The 12,759-nt window shown below is 39.9% G+C and overlaps 1 protein-coding gene across 1 annotated transcript in view; it reads right to left on the bottom strand.

Moving 5' to 3' along the window:
* Positions 1–2,747, bottom strand: part of LOC144708868 (GDSL esterase/lipase At4g26790-like) — a 3,633-nt gene extending 886 nt beyond the window's left edge. Inside the window, exons 1-4 of the mRNA XM_078582315.1 lie at positions 2,604–2,747; positions 2,242–2,433; positions 1,762–2,162; positions 111–603 (exon numbers count right to left, since the gene is read on the bottom strand). Of these exons, the coding sequence (XP_078438441.1) occupies positions 111–603; positions 1,762–2,139 (871 nt within the window). The 5' untranslated portion in view covers positions 2,140–2,162; positions 2,242–2,433; positions 2,604–2,747. The remainder of the gene's footprint in view (positions 1–110; positions 604–1,761; positions 2,163–2,241; positions 2,434–2,603) is intronic.
* Between the last annotated feature and the right edge of the window lie 10,012 nt (positions 2,748–12,759).

The raw sequence follows: 12,759 nt of genomic DNA on the forward strand, positions 1-12,759 counted from the left end.
GATAGATATATGAAACCAGAGAATATAAAACATGCACAGCTGGGTGGATGCAAAGAGATATACACACATGTACTTAAACCTAACTAATAAATAGTATATCCTGGACTTACCATATTTTGAAGGATTGAATAAAATATCCTGAACATAGTCGTATAAATCGGAGATGACAAGCTTAATCCCAGGTAGCCTTGCCCTTAAACTACCGGCTAACTGATATAACTTCAAGTTAAACTCTCTGGCTACATTATTGCGCTCTTCAAAACAGCCTCCGTTGGCTGCGTTAATAGTTCTCTGCATGGGCAAGCAGCCAATCAGAGAAAGGCTAGAAAATGATATTTTCCGAGCTCCCAAGCGATAAATCTCTGTAATAAAGCTGTCGGCAATGCTGATGAGAAAGGCTTGATACTGGTCGATAGTGAACTGCGGTGACCGGCTGTGGATTCCAGGCGTGTAATAATTAGCGAGTAAATCGTTAGTGCCGATGCTGACGATGTAGATAGCTTCTCTTAGCCTCCTCTGTGCTTTGGCCTTGCCCATGTACCGTTTCAGCCTCTGGATGTATTCCTTGAAATAGGCCACCTCCTCCCACAAGGGAATTACAGCCTGGAATTGCAGAAAATTATTAAGGAAAGAATCTCGATCACTGGGTGAGAACGAAGGAACATGGAATTCACAGATTCATTTCGAAAGAAATAAGCCTAGTAGGGTTAGTCTTGAGCTTGAGAGGTAAGTCCAGGATAAGTTTAGGAAAAAAGATGAGCAAGAGGAAAAGGGAAGAACCCTAAAGCCCCGGAAGAGAACCGTGTGAGGTAGTCAAAGTTTATGGGTTTTGAGAACGGAGGAGAAGGTGAGATGGGTCGGGCAGAAAACGAAGAAATAACAGAAAAAGCCATAAACTTGGCGGATATGCTGATCTATTTTATGGGTTTGAGATCAGAGGAGAAGGCGATGTGCGTCGGCAGAAAACGAAGTGGGTCAGGCAGAGGAGACTGTGAAGTGGGTCAGGCATATTCCGTTGAATTTTATGGGTTTTTTAGATCAGAGGAGAATGCGAAGTGGGTCAGACAGAAAACGAAGAAGTAACGGAGAAAGCCCTAAGCTTAGGTGGATGTTCTGGTGAATTTTATGTGTTTTGCGTCGGCAGAGAACGAAGAAATACCCAAGCCATAAACTAGGCGGTGATCAAACTTCATGGGTTTTGCGAATCTCACGAGTTGGACGAAATTTTATGGGTTTTTTAGAACAGAGGAGAAGTAGAAGTGGGTCGGGCAGAAAACATGGAAATAACGGAAAAAAGCAAAAACTAGACGGATATTCCTCTATGTTAAGGAAATAACGATACACCAGTTTCAAGAGACAGATGTGAAGATTCCGCTGATAAGAGAGCAACGGTTTCTTAACACTCTAGACGCTGTGGAACCGAATCGTGGAGGTGATCAAACTTTACGAATCTCAGGAGGTAAACAAATTTGATGGTTTTATTTCTAAAAAGAAAGGATAAGGCGCGGTGGGTAACGCAGAAAACGAAAAAATAAAACAAAATTTATGATTTTGTAAAACTCACGAGGTTATCAAGTTTTATGGGTTTTAAGAACATAGTAGAAAGCGAAGCGGGTTTTAACGGGTAAATTCCAGCCAATTTTTTTGCGTTTTGAGAACATAGTCAAAGGCGAGGTGGGTCGGTCAGAACTCAGAAGGCGAACAAAGAGCCAAAAAATAAACAAACTTCAAAGATATTCGTGCAAGCCCCACGGCACTCACAAGAATATCCGAGGTAGCGTTATCAAGCCCAGTTCCAGCAGAAGCGAAGGAGACGCCAGCGGCGAACTCCCGGATACCATAGTCAGGATCAAGATAAGCCGGCACAGTAGGCGGCAAGCCCAACGCCTCGGAAATGAAGTCCGTGGCCAATCTGCCATTACAGAACCTCCCCGTGGGCTTCCCTCCATAGAAATCCCTGCCATATGGATCGAAGTTGCTCTTCAGCAGCGTCGGAATTGCATTGTTGTTCCCCGGATCCACCGTTGAATCCCCAAACAAGATGATCGCAGGCACGGTTGATGAAATTTGGACCGAACTTTGAGGAACTAGAATGATCAGAAGAAGCACGCCTCTGATGAACTGCTGCCTTGTTCCCATGGCCGCCAAGAATTTTCCGTGGGCTTGATGAAGAATTTAAAATGTGAGTCTTGCGCCAATTGTTAACGATGAAATTCTTGAAATAATTAACGTAAAACTTACCTTGACGCTCTCTCCTAAAGCTACAGCGAAGAGAGTAAGCTTCAACGTGTGTGTGCGTCTCAAGGACTTAAACCATTTTATATAGCAAAGCTCTTGAGTCCGTCGCATAAAACAAAGCTATCACTTGAGTCCCAATTTAATGGGTTTATTTGAATGTCAGAGACCAAGTCATATAAATGAAACGGACAATCTCTGTACAGAAATAAACCAAGCACTTCAGTGTCTTAATCCCATGATTGAAGACACGTCAAATTGGTACTCATTACATGTAATCAAGTATACAACTGTCCTTACAAGAAACTAATCCAAAACTTAATTCTTATGAGTATAAGGAACAGGAGATGAGTCTGTTTTGTACTTACTGCAGGCAGGCCTAGACAAGAAGGGGGGAAGATCTGACGGCTGGGTTTATTTGCTTTCATGATTTCGCGTCTTTATTCACTTCTGGCAGACGCCCTCATTCAACGCCTGCAGGACTTGTTCGGCGTGGTAGTTGTCCAGTTGATGGTCTGCATTCTCTTGAGAGGGAAGGTTCTCGTCTTATATTTTCAGAGATGGGACCGCAGGCTTATGAGGTGGGGTTATTCTCATCACTCCTGTCCATGTTCTTCAGAGGAGGGGTTATCAAGAATTTTCGTGGGTTCGATTCACCGCACAGAATTTGAATGTATATTTCTGCAGAAATCAATGAATTTATAGTTTAAAAAAGAAAAGATAAATGGGTAGGTACGTAAGTCGGTAGGCAATAAGTAAGTTGGTTGAATAGATAGATAGATACAGTGATACGAGGATAGAAATATAGATAATCGATAGATAGATAGAAATACACAGAAAGATAGATTTAGATAGATAGATTGATAAATAGAACGATAATGAGATGTATATACAGATATACATAAAGGTACATGTATAGAATGATAGATAGATATAGAGATAGACAAAGGTTTATAGACGAATAGATACAGAGAGAGATTGGGAGAAGTATAGAGAGATATACAGGGAAATAGGGACACTGTCTAATAGGTAGAGAGTAGCCTGGTAGAGAGGTAGGAGAGAGAGAGAGAGAGAGAGAGAGAGAGAGAGAGAGAGAGAGAGAGAGAGAGAGAGAGAGAGAGAGAACGTGTGCGAAATGGAATGAAGTGCGAATAGTCAGCCCTCTTCGATCTGCAGAGACTACCGGAATGTTATTTCACAAAAAGAGAAGAGTTTAGCAACTACAAAGGGTGCCGGCATTTGTTGAAACGTATGACTTATGAAAGAAAAGACGTCGCCATCACATTTACTTGGACAGAGGCGATTTAATGTCCCAGATCTACAGTAGTCAACTTCAACATCCATTTTCATCTACTTAAAATCACAAGAGGATTCAATGCGGTGTTAATGTCGCGGGCTGCTAGCATAGTTAATGTAATGCATGTGTGTGTTTTATGTTGATGTGTTATCACACTTGTGTAGAATGTCTAATCCCTTCTGTTTATCGATCAATACATCTATCCATGCATTCATGTACCAGTGTAAAATAGAGCGTGTATTATTTGTTTTATCTAAAGAAAAAATCGGTTGATAGAAGGTCATAGAAATTGTGATGACGTATAGTTAAAGAGGTTGATAGATGTATCGACGTATAAAATCAATAGATAGAAATATAGCCATATAGGAAAGGTAGGAAGAAAGATAAACACATATATGAATAAATAGAAATGTAGAAAGGAAGAAAGACAAAATATAACGCCACTGCATTTTAGGATACATTCATACAAGTTCCCAAAACAAGATCTGACAAAGGTTTTTTTCCATTTTGAATCGGAGTAAATTAAGGGTAGGATATTGATATCGGTAATAGTTTTGTTTGACTTTTGTTCGCAATTTCCGAACCTGTTAACTTTAACCATTATCCGAGACCGTGATGCAATAATAGATAACACTGATTTTACATTCGTTATCCTATTGAGATCAGTTATCTAGGCAAATACCTCATTTTTTAAATTTGCATGTTTTCATACCTCATTTTTTTATGTCTCGATATATCTCCCAACTCTCAGTTTTTAGCAATAACATGACATAAACGGTAGGGGGGAGGGCGACAGAGGTACGAGACTCGGGAACGGCAAACGTCATCCGTTACATCACACGCCACCGTGATGGAAACATGATGGATGATGTGATGGTGATGGTGACGGTGACGGAATGGAAGGGTTGTGACGATGACAATGACGCGTGACGGGATGTATGTGACGGTGACGGTGACGTGACGGTGACGGGATACCCCGGACGCATGACGTGACGAAATGTCAGTCACGGATGACGGCCGTGACAGATTTTTAATGCATTTTAATATTGAATTTATTGACAGAAAAGGTAAGAATTTTATTGTTTTTATTAAATACATTCAATATTTAATTTGTTATCGGGAAATGTGTACAAAATTTTTATTAATTAATTTATTGACGAGGAAATTAAGGATTTAGTGATGCATTATTTAATAGAATTGAACAATTTGTTTATGGATTAAAAGTTCATAATTACATTTTAATAATTAAAATTATGAATATATTAATTTAATAAATTAATATATTGATGAAAAAATGAAGGATTTCGTGACTTATGGTTTAATATGTTGTGATAATCAAATTATTGACGCAAAATTGGGAATATAAATAATTTAATAATTAAGTTCTTGATTGAAAAATTAAATATTTAGTGAGGTTTTTCATGAAAACAATTTAATAATTATTTTTATGAATGTGTAATTATGAATGTAATAATTAATTTATTGACAGAAAAGGTAATAAATTTATATGTTTTTTTAAATACGTTTCAGTAATTAATTTGCTGGCGGGAAATGCAAGAAACTAATTTAGTAATTGAATTCTTGACGGAGAAAGTAAGGATATAGTGATGCATTTTTAAATACAATTGAATAATTAGTTTAGGGATATATGATTCATAATAACATTTTAATAATGAAAATTATGAATATAATAATATAATAATATAATAAATTAAGGATTTAGTGACTCACCAAATGACTTTCATTTTGTTCACTAAAAATGACTTTCATCAATATAATAATATAATAAATTAATATATTGATGGAGGAAATGCCAAAATTTTCTCAATCAAGAAGAATGTGGGATAAAAACAATAAATGCTTGCGTTGACAAAGCAAAATGAAGATTTACTCTCTAACAAAAAATAAAAAAATGTCCACCAAGCTTGCAAACCGTTGCAATGTTTAAATGTGTGCAGCTGGGCCGCTAAAAAATTCAAGAGCCAGTAAATGCACCTTCATCCATAGAGATTCCTGGGGGACTTTTGCAGCATTGGGGCAGTAGTTTTCTCTTCTAGTGCTCTCCGTCTCTCCCAAACAGCGGAGAGATTAAGAGAGAGCGCGAGAATTTGAAGGCCACACTCAACGAGGGGAAGTTTTGACAATGGGTTTGTAGGGTAGAAGGTACGGCTGAACGCTTGCCATCCTACAAGAGAAGATCCAACGTCCAATAAGCAATTAGGAACCAAATAGTCAGACACATTCATCCAATAGGCAATCTCAAGCCATTACTCACCAAATGACTTTCATTTTGTTCACTAAAAATGGGACAAAGTAATTAAGAACCAAAAAATTACACCGCTTAATCCAAAATGGAAACCATCATTAAGAAAAAATCTGTTTCCATGATCGAAAGTGCAACACAAGCAAATAGGAACCAAAAAGCAAAATTCGTTCATCCCAAATGGAACAGAAGCCATTAAAAAAAAAAATTAATCCCGTAGAACCAAATTGGAACACAAGCCACTAAGAACAAAACAACTTTCTGAAGCCAAATTGGAACAGATGCCATTAAAAACAAAACAATTTTTAACGCTCAATTTAATCAGATAAAAGTACATAAAAACAAGAAGCCAAATAACTTGTGTATAGACAGTTACCTGACAACCCCTACATTGCCAAGACGAGTAGATTCTTGTTGTGTCTTGATCCTGGCTTCCTGCCTCTCGTCTTTTGAAATGGCTATCAATAGATCAGACAACACTTTTATGCACTATACACATATACAGAAAGAAGAAGCATGAGTACTTAGGTAGTATCAACTTTAAAAGATGACAGGGCACCATACCAACAATACAGTTGCAATTTATTTGAAAATTAAGATACGAGAAATAGAAATCAAGAAATCGAGAAATACAATAAATTTCTTTGAACTGAAGAAATCGAGAAATAGAAAGATAGAGAATTGGAGATAGGGAGATAGAAAGATAGAGAATTGGAGATAGGGAGAAAGAAAGATAGATAATTGGAGTTATGGGGAATTGGGGATTGAGAGATAGGAAGATCAGAGAAGGATGGAGAAATAAGGAGAATGAGAATTTGAGAAGGGAGAAAGAGAAATTGGGATATGAGAGAGGGATGGAGAAATATAAAGATAGAGAATTGGAGATAGAGAGAAATAAAAATAGAGAGATCACAAAGGGATCCAGAAATAAAAAGATAGAGAAATAGGGATATCAGAGAGGGATGGAGAAATTGAAAGATAGAGAATTGGAGATACGGGGATAGACAGATAAGGAGATAAGAGAGGGATGGATAAATAGAAAGATAGAGAATTGAAGATATGGGGAATTGGGGATAGAGAAATAGGGATATCAGAGAAGGATCGGGAAATAGGGAGGATGAGAATTTGAGATGGGGAAAATGAGAAATAGGGATGTCAGAGAAGGAAATCAGAGAGCAATGATCGTTTCTTTACTGAAGACTGAAGCGTATGATCGGATATGGCATGGAATACGATAAACGTGAAGGAAGAAGATCAGAAATAGCATGGAAAAACAAAAAAATTTGCACAACTCACTGCGAGAGAGCGAAGAAGAAGATCCACGTGGAAGGAAAAGTTCCACAGTTCTCCACTTCTCCTTCACGAATTGCAACTTGCTAGAGAAGATCAACGTGATCTTCGACGGTCGAAGTTCCGAATTCGAGTTTGACATTGACGGGCTTTCGACTTCGACTTCTGACTTTACTTCAACCTCGACTACAAAAGTCTGACGTAAGGGGACTTCGATGCAGAGAAGTAGAAGTTAGATTACTATGTTTATTAACATAGTAAAATAAATAACATTATTTCTGTCACCAGTGACGGTGACGGCATCACGGTGATGGTGACGTGACGGAACGAGGAACAAGGGACGCGTGACGGGTACGTGACAGAAATTTTCAAAATCCTTGGAAGCGTGACGAGACGGTGACGTGATGAACATTTCGTCACGTCACCGTTCATCACGCATCGTCATCCATCCCATCACGTCTAGGGTGTCACGTCCCGGATGTGCCGTTCCCTATATGAGACTGTTATGTTTAGTGAGGGGCGACAAAGGACAGCACAATCATGAATAAGTTAAATAAAAAGGATTCCCCAACAATGATTTATTTCATTTTGACTTCACGTCCTTTACAAATGTCAACGATCTGTTTCACTTCAACACGAGTGTCACCATCTCCTCAAATTTTAATTGGTGTCTCAAATCAACATGTTAGAATTCTACTTATTGTTTCATTTAACGAGTCATCACCGTCTTCTTAACATTTTGCTAATCTATTCTAGTTTATGATTATCATTGTCTTCATCATTTTCTAAAAAAATTGCACATCTATAACATTTCAATGTAGTTTATCATCATGTTTTTCTTAAGGTTCTGCTAATCTATTTTAATGCAACCTCATGATCATCTTTAAGAATGTGTTTGAAATATTCTTATCTAAAGTATACTCGAGAAGTACATCAAAGTATATAGGTCAAATAGCATTATATAGTCTCACTCGTGTGATAAGTATGGTCAATCATGTAGCCATTAGTGTGGAGACACTAAGGATATAAAGTGAGTGCTCTTTAGTAGAAAGAGTTCACTGAATTGATATCTATAAATCCTTGAATGGTATTTTACTGAACTGTCTAATAGGTTAATTCATGTTATGATTATGCAAGGGGTAATTAGTCCGAGACACCAAAGATATCTTGTGGATGGATAGCTGTGATGGAAATATATGTGGCCGGCAAGCCAATCACACATTCCATTTCTCATTCTATGTTCATTGATAGAATATATTCATTACAGTGCATGTGTGACGCTTATGATAAAGTCCATGAATACATAATCAGAATAGGTAAATTATGAGGAGATCATAATACGGAGATCACTAGTCTTTAACCCTATTTTCTAAATATTCCTATTCGAAGAATACTCGAGAAGGACATCAAATTATCAAATTGCAATAAGACTATCTAGTCTCACTCATATGATGAGTATGGCCGTTGCCATAGCTATTAGTGTGGATACATTAAGAATATATAGTGGGTACTTTTTAGTGGAAAGAGTTCACTGAATTGATCTGCACGAATCCCTAAATGGTATTACACTGAAGTGTCAATCAGGTTGATTCATATGACGGTTGTGTAAGTAGTCCTTAGACCTAAGACACCAAAGACATATTGTGGACGAACAATTGTACTTTGACTATGACCTACGAGTCCCTAATTATGAGATTCTAAATCGTCTTAGTTCAGGTGCATGAAGTTCATGAAGATGATTGAGTGATCAAGATGGGATAGTACACCCTCACTATAAGAGGTGACAACTCAAGGAAGACGATACTATGAAGTCCTTAGCTAAGGTAGTGAAATATCAAAGAAACGTTCTCTGATGATTTCTGAATGGATCAGTACTTACTCAGATGAACGATTATGGTTTGATAGTTGACCATACCCTAAGTCATCCTAGGAGCGATAAGTGGACAAAGGACTACACATATGCGGTAACCGATGATGAACAAGTTCCATGAGTGAGTCGATACACACTTATTTATATCTTCTAGAGCAAGAGGTGTAGTTTGGTACCCCATGTGTTAGAGACTCAACATATCAATTGGGTTAAATTAATCAGACATTAACTAATCTATATGATGATATAATTAATTAATTTTGAAGGCAAATAAAGGTTATTGGGTCGTTAGAGTTGTTAACTAGACTAATACATGGGCTTAGAGGGTCACACGTAATCTGTCTTTGGACGTTGGAAGATATACTTCAATTTTGGGAATTTTATGAAAAATACATGCTTAGTATAAATAGGGGAAGACCCCGAATGAACTTCACTTAATCCATAATTATTCAAGGGCCTTCCCTTCTTCTCCCTTCTCCCACAACTCCTCTCCACTCCTGACGGGATCGGGACATCGTTATGACGAGAAAATAGGGTGATAAGAGTTTGCAAGGGTGAAGGAGGAGATTCGATATGTTGAAGATCACGTGGATACGTCTATAGGTTACTATAGTAGCTCGACTTGTCTTGCTCAAGGATATGAGAAATCACCAATGCAATCCATGCACATGATCTTCGTTTCAATCTTTTGTTGATGTCGTTTGATTTTGTTAAGTCTTGTTGCAAAGAGAAGCAGAATCCCAATCGAAAGAGAAGGGTCGAGAGAGAAGGGAAGATCGAGAGAGAAAAAGAAAACCAGCGTTAGGGCTCGATGTGACTACATGCCCTTATAACAGAAAAGAAAGAAAGAGAAAGAGAGAGAGAGAAGGTGGGCTGAAGCCCACTTAGACAAGCCCAGTAGGGGAAACCTAATTTAACATTTCCCCGCAAGCTGGAGCATATACATTGAACATGCCCTGCTTGGTGCTAATCCCGTCATAGGAGATACTCGACAAGCTCTTGGCGAAGACATCTGCAAGTTGCTAGGAAGATGCTATAAATGGAATTGATATGGTCCCTGCCATTACTTTGTCACGAACATAATGTCAATCTCCCTCAATGTGCTTGGATAACTCATGAAACACTTCATTATTAGCAATGAAGATAGCAGCTTGATTGTCGCAATACATTGGCATAGGTGTGGGAGCCTCTATACCAAGCTCCTTTGACAGTACCTGAAGCCATACCATTTCTCGTGCTGTGGAGGCCATGGCACGATACTCAGACTCCACCTGGAGCATGCAACCACCTTCTACTTCCTGGACCGCCACGTAACCAGATTACTGCCGACATAAGTACAATAACCAGTAGTGGATTTGCGATCCCTTGGGTCAGCTGCATATGATGCATCTGAATAAGCTTCGATGTGTAGGTGGCGATGTCTCTGATAAAGAAGCCCTCGGACCGGAGTACTTGGGTGAGGGGTAGGTGAGATGAGGTAGTGGCGTCACCATGACCTTGGACCATACAAGTCTGATCGTTAGCAATGTGACAGAAGGAGATGAGAAAGGTGTGGGAGTATATGAGGAAAAGATAGAGGAGGTACTGGTCATGTGTTTGGAAGCCCCTGAGTCAATAATCCATGATGAAGACGAAAGCGCGAGGAGGGTGTGTGTACCTAAAGTGGATGGGGTAGACGTTTCCAAGGATGGTGAGGATCTGGAGAATCCTCGATAAAGTCGTACTGCCTCCATCTCACCTAGTGTGAGAGTCACGTGGAAAGTGAGTGAAGGAAGGCATGATGGTGGCGGTGCAACTAGAACGATCGGGCCAATGGTCTCCACAGCTGCCGGGGCAGATTGAGGTATCCCAAATTGCTTCCAACACTTGTTGGATGGATGATTCTGCTTGCCACAATAGATACATGGTTGAAAGGAGTTGCGTCCCTTACCATGAGGTGGTCGACTATTGTTCATCCACGATACTATTAGTGCAGATGGAGCAGGAGAAGTCCTTTGCAAGGCATGTGATGCTCCGGTGGACACTCGAAGTGCAGCTGAGAAGATTTGGGTGATATCGTGAACACGCTCCATGGAGAGAAGGGTCCCCCTGATCTATGAAGAGATTGACGAATGTAATCCGCCAAGATACACAACGGCGATTAACTCCTGGCGATAACTTTCCAGTGTAGCAATGTCGGTCGTGAGAGGTTGATATACAACCAACTCTTGGATTATCATATGAAGGCATCCGAAGTGATCCTGGAGTGTCGAGTCACCCTGCTTCCATGATAATAATGCTTCAAAGATCTCAACCATGCACCCGAAGATACTTTGATTTGTGTACATATTTTCTAGTGTTGCCTAGAGTAGTTTAGCAGGCTTGATTCGAGCAAGAGGTTCCAAAATCAGTTGCTCAACACTCTGAAGCATCCATGATAAAATAGCCGAATCCAATGAATTTCACGTAGAATATTCTGGTGACACTGAACTGGGTGACACCATGGTCAGATGATGACTCAGGTTGTGGGACGTCAATAAATGCTGGAATCCTGATGCCCACGACCCATAGTTCTTCTCATTGAAGATGAACGTTGGCCGGGTAAGCTGTCGTTATTGGGTGTCTCGTGGCAGCTAGTTCGAGTGGAGTCATAGTCCCTGGAAGGGGATTTGATTCACTCATGCTATCCATACCAGAATAGTCCCTGGCAGCGATAAGTGATCAGAAGTACACCACGTTGAGGATGACGTCTCCTGAATGAAGCAGTCGTAGAGGACACGAGTGTGCCGGAATGGAGAACACAGGAGCATAGATCACCGGAAGAGAGAATTCTGAGGCCAGAATGGGGAACCAGAATTTTGGCGCTGAGATCACCGGAGATAGTATTTGAGAATTCTGGCGCACATAGCAGAGAATTCCGGCGCAGATATTATTGGAGAATCCCAATAGTATTGGAGAATTCCGTTGGAGAAGTAGCCAGAGAGAAGAACTCCGGCTGGAGATCACCAGAGCGCGCCTGGAGGAGATTGTTGATGCCACAACCGTTGAGACAATGGTTGCAAAATTGCTGGAATGAAGATGTCGCCTAGGGGTCACCGGTATAGAGAAATCTGGCGCGGAGATTTCTGGGAGAGGACGTCGAAAAAGATGACGACGAGGAGTACACGTGAAGATCGCCGGAAAGATGACAACAGAGGAGATGCCGCCGAGGAACACACGTGAAATATGACGCTAGAGGAGATGATTCCAAGGAACGTGCATGAAGGTCGCCAAGGAGATGACGCCAAGGAATGCATGCAAAGATCGCCAGAGAGATGACGACAGAGGAGGCAGTGCTATTGCTCTGATACCATGTTGCAAAGAGAAGCAGAATCCCAATCGAGAGAGAAGGGTCGAGAGAGAAGGGAAGATCAAGAGAGAAAAAGAAAACAGGTGTTAGGGCTTGATGTGACTACGTGCCCTTATAACAGAAAAGAAAGAAAGAGAAAAAGAGAGAGAGAGAAGGTGGGCTGAAGCCCACTTAGACATGTCCAGTAGGGGAAGCCTTATTTAATAAGTTGTAAGCTGCAGATCAGTTTGATTTCTTCGTCCATATAAAGGCCTTTGGAACCCAAAAGGTTGTACCTTGATTAGGATTCAGGAGTTCCTAATCATAGAATTCTAAATATTCCTACTTTGGGTGTATCAAGAAGTTCTTGAAGATTATTAGCGACTAAGATGGAATCATTCACCCTAGGTATAATAGTAGACAACTCAAGCAAGATGATATGATGAAGGCCTTAACCAATAAAATGGAATAATAAAATGGAAGTTCTTCGAGGATTT

The sequence above is a fragment of the Wolffia australiana genome, chromosome 10 (genome assembly GCF_029677425.1).
Source record: "Wolffia australiana isolate 7733 chromosome 10, ASM2967742v1".
Classification (NCBI taxonomy): domain Eukaryota; kingdom Viridiplantae; phylum Streptophyta; class Magnoliopsida; order Alismatales; family Araceae; genus Wolffia; species Wolffia australiana.